Source organism: Pseudoliparis swirei, chromosome 5, assembly GCF_029220125.1.
Source record: "Pseudoliparis swirei isolate HS2019 ecotype Mariana Trench chromosome 5, NWPU_hadal_v1, whole genome shotgun sequence".
Classification (NCBI taxonomy): Eukaryota; Metazoa; Chordata; class Actinopteri; order Perciformes; family Liparidae; genus Pseudoliparis; species Pseudoliparis swirei.
In genome coordinates this window covers 22,683,778-22,695,568 of record NC_079392.1, presented here as the reverse complement: position 1 = coordinate 22,695,568, position 11,791 = coordinate 22,683,778, and the positions used below count along the sequence as shown (strand labels likewise).

The following is an 11,791-nucleotide window of genomic DNA, read 5'->3' as shown; positions in this document are numbered from 1 at the left end:
TTTAAAGTCGCTATAGTCAACAAATGAAGAGGCGAGGTGCTAAAGTGTTGAAAGTGAAACTCACTCGGTGAGCAGTCGTCTATGTCCGTCTGGCAGTTGTGGCCGCTGTATCCGGGTTGACATTTACACGTGTAGCTGCCCGGGCTGTTGATGCAGCGACCAGTGTTTTTGCAAGGGTTCTTTCTGCATTCGTCAACATCCTCACTGCAGCGTGTGCCTACACAAGTGTGAAAAAACAACATGTTAGCACAGGATCAATCTAGCAGTTTTACCGTATATTGGATGGGATGTTGCCCTCAGACACACACGGTCTCACAGTTCCCCCTCTATCTCGACTCACATCCATACAAACCCAATCAGACGGATATATCTCGAGATAGACTCGTACCTTGCCACCCAGCGGGACATCGACAGGCGTAGGAGGTGTAGTCCGAAGACGGGCGACACACTCCCCTCTCACACGGGTGAGAAGCGCAGGGAACCTGTTCCACCTCGCAGTGTTTACCTAATTTGACATGGCAAGTATTAATTGGCTGTAGCATGCTAATACGTGGATGTGGATATGGTGGAGGCGTGGCATCACTAACCTGTGAATGGAGGACTACATTGGCAGGAATAACTGTTGACTCCATCTATACAGATGCCGTGGTTCAGACAGGGCCCGGATGCACATTCATCCACGTTCTTCTCACAGTTCACACCTAATGGGAGAGGAGGGGGCATTCACAAGTATTTTTTTTAATCAGTGCTGCTTGTTTTATTGATTGCCAGTTATTATTTTAAAAAAGAAGTGCTAAAAATAGAATGGTTGGCATCATTACCTCTGAATCCAGGTTGACACAGGCAGGTGTGGCCATTATGTCGGTCCACGCAGGTGCCACCATGTTGGCACGGACTGGGCTGGCACTCGTCCCTTTCCTGGTCACACTGTTGTCCCACCCAGCCGGCTTCACACTCACAACGATACCTTTAACACAAAAGAAAGGCCAGCAGCGGTTTAAAATTAGCCACACAGTAATATTAACAACAGCAGCTGGTTTTGGGGCCAGAGCTATTGCTGTGTCAGCGCGTCCTGTCTGGACAGCCTGTGCCAAGTTTTGTGTGTGTGTGTGTGTGTGTTGTATGTCTCTATGTGTGTGTGTATCTAAGTCGCAGTATCAGGTGGACGTACCCGTATTGCTGTTCAATACATTCTCCGTGTTCACAGGGCTGAAGAGCACAGTGGTCGGTCCCAGAGAGGCACAGGGGGCCGTGGGTGCTGGGCGGGCACAGGCAGAGGAACCCGTTGACCTTGTCCATGCAGGTCCCCCCACTCATACATGGGTTTGAGTGACACTCGTTGACCTCCACGTCACATTTAAGTCCTATTGGGGAGCAATTCAGAGGAAATTCATTCTTGATTATCCTGTCGATTTCAGTCACAGCAAACAAATATCAGCCTGCAGTGCGACATGTCTATCGTTGTTGTTATCTGGAAACATGTTATACTGTTATCACATTGACTTTGGGTATTGCGGTTTGCCAGCAAAACATACCTGTATATCCCAGGGCGCACACACACTTGTACTCGTTGATGCCATCGTGGCACTCTCCGTACTCACAGGGGTTGCTCGCACAGTCATCTTCATTGATCTCACAGTTCACCCCTGAGTAGAAGAAATATACATTCAGAAAGGGCAACAATCGCCAGGTTATGTGCTTCTATCATTTTATTTGACTGTGTGTTTGCTGAGGAGTTGCAGAAGAGGAGAAGCAGATATATATATATAGTCTCAAAAAAAGTGTATATTTTATTACATTGTTTTATATATATATATATATATGATGTATATGTATATTATTGTTTATATATATATATTTTTTTGTTTTTTTTTTTTTTTTGTATATATATGTTTATTCTTTTTTTTTCTTTTTTTTTTTCTACTGCTGCTGTGTGGTGTTTTTTTAAAAAGAATTTCACGAACCGATTATACTTGTATAAAAGGGGATGTGACAATAAAAACTTGAAAACTTGAAAACTTGAAAACAGATCAAGTGGCTGTTGCAAAATGTGACAGTTGACTCGTTTACCACCAGGGGGAGTAAGACGCCGTAAAACGTTAACAAAACGCTGGGGGCTCAAACTCAGTATGACATAGTTATGAATCTATCACGAATAACATGAGGGGAAAGTGAGAGAGAACAAGAGAGAGGAAAAGGATGAGTAACAGAAGGTTCGAAAGTGACGAAGAGAAAACGAGACCGGGAGAGGAAAAAGGCACGTTCAAAAGAGGGGAAGCGAAGGCATGAAACCAGAAAACGAGACCCGACGGCGGTTTTGGTGGAGTGAGGACAGTGCAGACTCCAGTACCAGGTCTCAGGGTGGTACAACTTTCTGAACTGAACCTACTAATCCACAGAGCAACGTGGGTAGTAGCACCCCTCAGCCCGGACTTGTGACTGCTATACACACACACACACAAGTGCTCTGCAGTTTATACATCGAAAGTTACACAGGAAGCTCCAGACGTGGGGGGATGGGGGTCTTTACATTCAATTCACGCTCTCAGGAGCACAATAATGTGATCTGGCTCAGACTCTTTCGAATAAGATTCGGAGTTCATTGATCCTTCAGTCTAAAGTGCCGGGTGATCGAGAACTCGTACAATGTTCTGTGTTTACGGTTCGGTCTGTATGGTCACTACGGCAACCAGATGTCACAAAGAGACGCGTTCAAAACCCAGCGGCAGTATGTTTGAGGAGAAAGTGTCTGAAACTCCTCTCGCACTCGTTGGTGTCGTGGACGATGCAAAAAGAGGCTAGTGGGCTGTCAGGTGAGAGGCTGACGAGAAAGAGTCGAGCTGCACACAAACATCGGATCGCAGTTGTACGACTGCATCAAATGACCCGGTTTCTCACGATACAGGCAATGAGTTCTGGAGCTACCTGTGGTTCCTGGTGGGCAGTTACACTGGTAGGCGTTGACCAGGTCGATGCAGCGTCCTCGGTTCTGACACGGGTTGCTGTGGCACTCCTGGACCTGGATGTTGCAGATGGAGCCCGTGTAGCCCGGCTGGCACTCGCAGGAGAAGGTGGCGATGCCGTCTTTGCACACGCCGTGGTGGCACGGCTCCGGGACGCAGTCGTTGATGTTGTCCTCGCAAAGCAGACCGTTGAAACCTGCGGGAGGACATTTTCTCTTAGGAACGTGACAAAAAACTATTGCGTCATGGATCAAGTGACTATTATTATCTGGGATAGAATATATTATAGGATTTGGGGTTTAAAGTGATGCAGTCTACCGTTTCCTATTTTTAGAGCACAGTAGGCCTCCGCATTGGAGTACGGGGTAAACGTGGGGTTATTCCCGTTTACCTTCAGCACATTCACAATCATATCCGTTGGGTCGGTCGATGCACTTGGCCCCATTTAAACAGGGTGTGCTGGAGCACTCGTCGATGTCTATCTGGCACATTTCTCCGCTGAAGCCTGAAAACAAAACAACACGATGAACATGTTACCAGGCGCAGACGTTAAAAGACTTCATAAGCTAATTCATTTTCACTCTCGACTGGGTGGAAATCTGAAAGACACATGAACATAGCGACACGTGTACCAACCTGCTGGGCATTCGCAGATGAAGCGGCTGACCTGGTCCAGACATTTACCCTGGTTCAGACAGGGCGAGCTGGTGCACTCGTTTATCTCAATCTCACAATGAGTCCCCTCAAATCCTGCATGCATGACGAGAACACGTTTTTAGGATTTCGCAATGGACTTTATGGTTTCCTTTTATCATCTGTTAACAACTCCACCACGGAAGTTTCTGCTCAGTATTATCAGTATCTATTTGTTTGCAGGAAATGCTAACAGATATGAATGAGATTAAAAAAAGTTACGACATGGGCCAAAGGGATAAATGACAATGTTGTATGGATCCAAATACAGGAAATAAAAAAAAAGATTGCCTATTTTTCCACATTTTATAATTATTTTCTCATGAATTATTTCTCGCCTTTCAGATGATTGGTGGAGGTAATGTTCTCTTTGAGAGCTCTCTCTCGCTTTGAATAACAAACTGCAATCCAGAACATGGAACGCTGCACTCTTGACAAAACTGGCGAAAATGTAAGATAATATGACATTTCTCAAGAAAAAGAAACGTACCGGGCATGCAGATGCAGGTGTAGTCCCCGATGCGATCCAGACACGTGCCTTCGTTTTGGCAGGGGTTGGACGCACACTCGTTGACGTCTTGTTCGCAGCGCGGCCCGGCGTAACCCCTCACACAGTGACACGTGAAGGAGCCATCGGTGTTCACACATTGACCCCCGTGCTCGCACGGGTTGGTACCTGAACGACGAAGAGGACATCGGCGTGTTTAAAAAAGCAAAACAGACGTGTGGGGGGGGGATACGCGTTACGTGTGGTTAGAGCGTTTCTCTCTCTCTCACCAATGCTGCATTCGTCTCTGTCGATGTTGCAGGTGCTGCCCACGTATCCAGGTGCACAGTTGCAGTTGAACATGCCGTTGATGGGGTTGGTGTCACACTGAGAGCCCTCCCTGCAGGGGTTACTGATGCAGGCGTCATCTCTGTGGCAGAGCAGGCCTGAGAAGAACATTGCGTTGACAGGGAGTGAGTAAACTAGACGTGGTCGAGAGTTAATCCAGAGTTAAATGCCCAACCGATCAACTGATGCAGTCTCGCTGATATTAGTGCAGTGAACTCTGGGAACAAAATGCAGCCGCATTGGGTTCATAGTTTGGTTTGCATGAATTCACCAATGTGTTATTCTCTACTTTCTTTCCTTACTTTTATTGGCGTCTCCTGGGAATTAAAAAAATGTATTCTGTGGTAGAATTTATGTGTTTGACGGTTTTAAATGGATCACATTCAGTGCAAAGAAACAGCTTTTGAAAATATAATGAAATCTATCTGCTCATCTTATCTGCTTAGGAAAACATCTATTCTGGTTGGACTTGTTCCACAGAAGTTGTTCCACTGCAATGCAATACTCTATCCACAGTAAATAATCAAAAGCCGAGGAGAAAAAGTTGCAAAATATACAGTTTCATTGGAAAGACTAAAACCGATTTATTACTCTATGTATTAAATAACTGTTTTTATTGTTCTCTCTTTTTTCCAGTTGTAAACCATATCTAAAAAGGGAAGTCAGGAACTACGACAGAGTCACAGCAGGTTTGTTTTGTCATAAATGTTGATTTGCAGGACATCAATCAGGCCAGGACGATGCCACGTCGGCCGAGCAAATCTAGCAGAAAGTCAATTTAAATGAAATAAAAACACACGTTGCACTTGTGGCCTACCTGTCTTTCCGTAGGGACAGAGGCAGACGAAAGACGCGACGCGGTCGATGCACGTGGAGCCCGCGGTGCACGCGGCCGTGGCGCAGTCGTCGATGTTTTCGGAGCAGTCGGGTCCACTCCAGCCGTTCACGCACACGCACACGTAGCTGCCAAACAGGTTGCTGCAGGTGCCTCCGTTCTGGCAGGTGTTGGGCTGCAGACGACACTCGTCCACATCTTCAGTGCAGTGTTGACCTGTGGAGAGGCAGGCGGGGTGGACGAGAAGAGGGGGAAATGTACACATATTCAGTTAAATGTCTAAGTCAACACTCAAGGTGTGACCTCTTAGTTTTTCCTGTGGGGTATAAATATTCACCCATTTTAAGAAAATATTGATATTTTAGATGCTTCCCGCTCCTTTTTTGCAGTACGAGAATACTACTTATCCACTGTGGCCATTTTTAAACATCCCGGCTTTGCTTTGTCAGGTTGGATTAGCACTACATAAACTCAGACAGGCCCAAGGAAGCCGATGTATGCATGTTTGCTTTGTAAACGGAAAGCCGGCGTACGCAACACAACTCTGTTAGCACAGACACGCCTTGTGGGACGTATGGGGCTCTGGAGCACGAAGAAGAGAAAAATGCAGAAGACGGGTAGGAAGTATGATATCGAAACATACAAGGATCCACTGTGTTAGAAATGTTCTCAGAACCCACATCTACTCCACCTGACTGCTAAGCAGACACAAAGACGATGTTTTACTTAAAAGTAGAAAAGATACTTCAAAACAATATGGCTAGAATATCTAGAGAATTAACAGGTATAGGAGAAAAACAACGTGCCGTCGATTTTGACTGACGTGGCATCACCGCGAGCAGGTAAACAAACAGTCAAAACACACAAATCCCTTACCGGTCCACTCTGGCGGACACTGGCAGTTGTAGGTGTTGACTCCGTCCATGCAGGTTCCTCCGTTGGCACACTGGTGGCCGGGGCAGTCATCGATGTTGCTCTCGCAGTTAGTCCCGTTGAAACCTGGCGCCAAAGGATTGGGGGAAGACGTGCGCTCAAACACCCACATTGTCGTGTGATATTCTCCAGTGTACATTCGTATTATGACTTGTATAAACATCGGCTGTATGCGTGTTTGTGGTTACTCGCTAAATGTTGCAGACTGACGGTGCAGTGTGTCCAACGCAACACAGCAAACCGGATCAGACTGTTTGCACCTCAAACAACAGAGTGTAACAATACAGAAGCTGAGAGATAAATACCAGTGGCTGTGTCACTAGTTTTCTTTAATTGAATTGTAGTATCTTATACCCCCTCTCTCTCACTAGGCGACACAGTTATCTCATATCTCTTTTGTTGTGTGGTGGTTTTTACTTTTTAACATGGTATTTATTTAGTTTTTTTCTTGTTCACATTCAGCTACAAAAAAGGAGTAAAAAAAAAAAAAGTGTGTTTCAGCATCTGAATCCCCCTACATACCTGGAAGGCAGTGGCAAGAGTAGCTGATTTCAGAGTTCTGGTGGCAGGTGCCCCCATTCAGGCATGGCGAGGGTGAGCAAGGGATGTACAAGCTCTCACAGTGTCTGCCCGTGAACCCCGGGTCACAGATACACCTGGAGCAACGACAGAGTACATTTCATTCAGTCCTATTTGGAGCAGGACATCTTTGCACATTTCACATGTGGTTGTTATAAACTAGATTCTCACTTGTAGGAGCCAGGGGTGTTGACGCAATGACCTTCATTCTGGCATACGGAGGGTGTGACGGCGCATTCGTTTGTGTCGTTGAGGCAGCGGGGACCTGTGTAGCCGGGAGGACAGGAACATGTGTAGCTGCTGCCGGACGGAGAGCTGCACATTCCAGCGTTGGCACAGGGACTAGAGAGACAGCTGTCCTCGTGCTCACACTGCGGTCCTGGAAATGAAGAGGAAGGTGAAGAGCAGAGCATTAGTGCTTTCGCTGTCCTGTGTGCCGTTCGTCAATGTGTCCTCCACCTCTGGAAAATGATGGCTTAGACTAGAGAATAGACACAGCCATATGCAATGATGGATATATTGTTGAGGTTATCTAAAAACACTTGATATCACATGTTGTATTTATCCAATGGTACGAGCAGCCAGCGTCGGAAACACACGAGGGCAAAGGGCCAAACTGATGCAAAAAATGCTCCCATCATTTCTATAATTTAATAGCGTTTTGATCTTTGTTATGTGTGTCTTATCTGTGTTGCCTGTACTAGGTAGGTACACACAAAAAATCAATAAATATCATTTATTTATTATAAAGAAACAAAGAAATAAGTTATAATTGTTATTATGTGTTTAAAAATACGAAGAAAATGTAATATGATTGTCTAATTTATGTTTTCTGTTTGTTTTTTGTTCAAAAGAACTAAGAAAATATTTTGAATATGTCGACGACTGCCTAATAGTCTTATTATTGCCATTTTAATGACAATTGCTCATATACTGTATGCCTAAATAAATAGATGTATGCTTTTTTAACGACGGTTAACAACGCCCCCTAAAAAATATGTAAATGTACTACCCCGCTTGCAGCACAAGTAAGATTCTGAACGCATTCATTAATTAAGAGTCGCATACTGACAGAGAATCGTGCGTACCATCAGTAAGTGCAGTAATTCAAGAGAAGATGGCGTGAAGAGTTTTGCTTTAACTTATCGAGAAGTAAACTCCTGAGAGGTGATGGAACAGTATCTCACCGGTCCATCCTCTGGCACACTCGCACTTGTATTTGTCGAGGGACAGCAGGGTGCAGGCGCCCTTGTTGGCACAGGGGTTGCTGGGGTAACACGTGGAGTTCTGCGGACTTTGGCAGTGCTGTCCGGTGTAGCCGAGAGGGCAGTTGCAGGCGGCGCTGCCGGGCACGGGCACGCCGGCCAACATGGACACGGAGCAGTTCCCTCCATTCAGGCAGAAGCCGGGGTGACACGGGTCCTTGTGGTGGCAGTACTCACCCAGAAAGCCCGGTGCACACCTGGACACACACACACACACAAACACACAGATAAATCATGCAACACGCAAAGGCACACACAAGGATATACATCTAATCACCCCTCAATACAGACAATGCAGTTGAAAGATGAATTCAACAAAAAAAGACCTATCTGTTTGAGTGTGTGTGTGTGTGTAGACAAACAAAACAAAAGAGTGAGTTTCAGTCAGGTGCACACACTGCACCACATCAGACGGCAGCATTGAGACCAGAGCGTAGCGTCTCTAATCGAGTCCTGCAGCACACACAGATCAAAGGATGAAATGAGCCAGCGCAGGTAAACACCGTGTGTCTGATGCCGCGTCCTGCCACCGCCGCCCTGTGATCTGAACAACAGTCTGTGGGGACCGGCACCCCGAAGGAGGAGCGTACGCAAAATGTGTGGTTGTGCATTGTTTTCCATTTCTATTAAATGGTTAATGGACTGCATTTAAAAGAGATATCAAGGTACACACACACACATACAGACACACACACACGTGGCCGTGAGCTGGAGCATTGCGTCTTGCTGGAGGACATTCTGACACGCTGTTAGAATGTGAACCACCAACCTTATGGTTGCTGATAGTAGATATTCTGAACCCCGAGCCGTTGCCCCGTAAACCCCGGAGCATGAAAGGGGGAAGCTGAGCTCAGTGAAAGGGTTGAGCTGGGGTGAGTGACCGAAAAGAAGAAGTCCAAAAGTAGAAGGATGTGAGGTGGAGTTATATGGAAGTCGTTGAGTCAAGCCTGGCAGCAAACTAAAAACAACTAGAACGGGCACTCGGTAGAGCGCATACCTTCGCATATCACAAGATTGGGCATTGAATTATGAACATGTTGGCATTAGTTGCATGCCAATTGGATAACAATTGACCGTGCTATGGTAAAAAGAAGATTTTTACCTTTTCATGACCTTGACCTTGACCTTTGACCCGATCGATCCCAAAATCTAATCAAATGGTCCCCGGATAATAACCAATCATCCCGCAGAATTTCATGCGATTCGGTTTAATACTTTTTGAGTTATGCGAGTAACACGCATACATATAAATAAATAAATACACGGCGATCAAAACATAACCTTCCGCATTTTCAATGCGAAGGTAATTAGTGGAAAGCACCAGCAATTCTTTTGGGGCAATGTAGAAGATGAACACTATTCATGGCAATATATAAGTAATGTCTACAGAACTCTGTCCACAGTCGAAGGTAAATCCCTTTTCTTGACATTTGAACAAGCTGTATGGTGTATGACAAAAAGAAAAGGCAACTCCGCGGAGTTATGACCACATTTGGTCTGCAAATGTTTTATTCACCACCCCCTTTCTTTCGATTTCTCTTTTTTATCTTCAAAATGATTCAGCCACATGTCGAGCAGTGGGGAGGATATTACAATATTGCGCAACGTCCAATAGGAGATCTCGTCAAAAACAGAGATCGCTTCGTCACTTTCCATTCCTCAGTTTTTCCCTCAGTCCCTCGCACTTCCGCTTCTCCTCTGTGTGTGGGCGCCACCGTTCGTTCGTGGGTGTTTCAGAGCAAAACGTGTTTCCAGTCGGGTCGTTTCCTGCGTGAGCTATTCAGATCAGCCGCCGTGTCGCATTGCGAGGCACATGGCTGACATGCTGTCGAGGGACTGTGGGCGACGGAGCGACCTGCCGCCTCTTACCCAGGCCTCTAAGCCCGCCTCCCTAGAGGGGCTCGGGTAACAGAGCGGTAGAGATACACCCCAGAGTAACTCTCTCTCTCTCTCACACACACACGCAGACGCATGCACACACGCCGTCTTTCGTAACCATTTCAAATGGATATGTATGTTTCCGTAAAGGGAAGTATTAGAGATCGGTATGATAGTCGTTTGAAACATCGAGACAGAACTTTACACAGGGTTCTTACACATTTTGACCAATGGATTTCCAAGACTTTTAACCAAATTTCCATGACCAAACTGAAATCTCGGTATAAACATGAAAATTTTTTGAAAATGTTGCGTATTGAGAGCGTACGCCGGCTTATATTTTGAGCATCTTTCTTTAAAAAACGTATTAATGATTTCAAACTCGGCGTAAATGAACACGTGATTATAACAATTTCCATGACTTTTCCCAAACGTTTATGATTTAAGTTTTTTCCAGGACTTTTCCAGCTCTGGAAATAACCATTTTACAAATTCCATGACTTTTCCAGGTTTTCCATGACCGTAGGAACCCTGTTTACAGGTGGGAATTATTTCAAATCCAGTCATACGCTTCATTCATTGTTATCTGTTATTGGCCACTCCACTACAAGAAACAGCTTGAAGATATTTGGCGACGAGCGCGTGGGAAAGTGATGACTGCCAGGCAGAAAGTCCCACAGATCAATCTCATCCGTGAGACTTCTGCTCGGTATGTTGCGTGAGTCATCAGCGTCTCCCCAAATATGAAAAACGTCTGACGCCAATATTCCCGCACTAACACACACCAGGCGACGGTGTACTGAATAAATTGGCGCGCACTCAAACCAACCCCAAAGAAAATGGAATCAACACCATAATATTGAGCGATATACACTACCGTTCAAAAGTTTGGGGTCACATAGAAATGTCTTTATTTTTCAAAGAAAAGCACTGTTTTTTCAATAAAGATAACATTAATCAAAAATACACACTATACATTGTTAATGTGGTAAATGACTATTCTAGGTGGAAACGTCTGGTTTCTAATGAAATATCTCCAGAGGTGTATAGAGGCCCATTTCCATCAACTATCACTCCAGTGTTCTAATGGTACATTGTGTTTGCTAATCGCCTTAGAAGACTAATATCTGATTAGAAAACCCGTGCAATTATGTTAGCACAGCTGAAAACAGTTATGCTGGTGATATAAGCTATACAACTGGCCTTCCTTTGAGCTTGAAGTTTGAAGAACAAAATTAATACTTCAAATAGAAATCATTATTTCTAAACTTGTCAATGTCTTGACTACATTTTCTATTCAATTTTCAATTCATTTGATAAATAAAAGCGAGTTTTCATGGAAGACACGAAATTGTCTGGATGACCCCAAACTTTTGAACGGTAGTGTATGTTCACGGTGTCTATCGTTTTATTTTTTGTTGAACGTAGATACGACTGAAAAAACGTTACTATTTTCAAGTTTAAGTTTAGGTCTGGCAATATTGTCCATTGTCGATTCTACTAAAAACCGCTGTAGCCAAAGCCTGATATATCTTATTCCATAAACCTCCATCGGTGTCCAAAAATGATTAAAAATGCATTATTAAAACACATTGTGTACGTGAGTGACACGTCCTTTTGATACGTTGTCGCCTTGCGTCCGACAAACGCGTTGTTGTTTTTTGTCTGTTCCCATGGAAAATGTCTCCACGGATAAAAAGAAACACAGATTATTGGCAGATTAATGACGTATAGGATCTTCAAAGAAAAGACGGACTTCATGCCTCTTCACTTCAACGGTGTCAGATTAGACACGGCCACCCTCCCTCCT

At 44.8% G+C, this 11,791-nt stretch overlaps 1 protein-coding gene across 1 annotated transcript in view; it reads right to left on the bottom strand.

Moving 5' to 3' along the window:
* The window catches only part of notch2 (notch receptor 2), a 46,475-nt gene that overhangs the window by 11,912 nt on the left and 22,772 nt on the right, over window positions 1–11,791 (bottom strand). The window contains exons 3-18 of the mRNA XM_056414289.1: window positions 8,026–8,300; window positions 7,010–7,217; window positions 6,782–6,915; window positions 6,203–6,325; window positions 5,309–5,542; window positions 4,434–4,589; window positions 4,147–4,332; window positions 3,600–3,713; window positions 3,355–3,468; window positions 2,926–3,159; window positions 1,536–1,646; window positions 1,172–1,364; window positions 822–967; window positions 588–701; window positions 389–505; window positions 65–217 (exon numbers count right to left, since the gene is read on the bottom strand). Coding sequence (XP_056270264.1) covers window positions 65–217; window positions 389–505; window positions 588–701; window positions 822–967; window positions 1,172–1,364; window positions 1,536–1,646; window positions 2,926–3,159; window positions 3,355–3,468; window positions 3,600–3,713; window positions 4,147–4,332; window positions 4,434–4,589; window positions 5,309–5,542; window positions 6,203–6,325; window positions 6,782–6,915; window positions 7,010–7,217; window positions 8,026–8,300 — 2,612 coding nt within the window. The remainder of the gene's footprint in view (window positions 1–64; window positions 218–388; window positions 506–587; window positions 702–821; window positions 968–1,171; window positions 1,365–1,535; window positions 1,647–2,925; window positions 3,160–3,354; window positions 3,469–3,599; window positions 3,714–4,146; window positions 4,333–4,433; window positions 4,590–5,308; window positions 5,543–6,202; window positions 6,326–6,781; window positions 6,916–7,009; window positions 7,218–8,025; window positions 8,301–11,791) is intronic.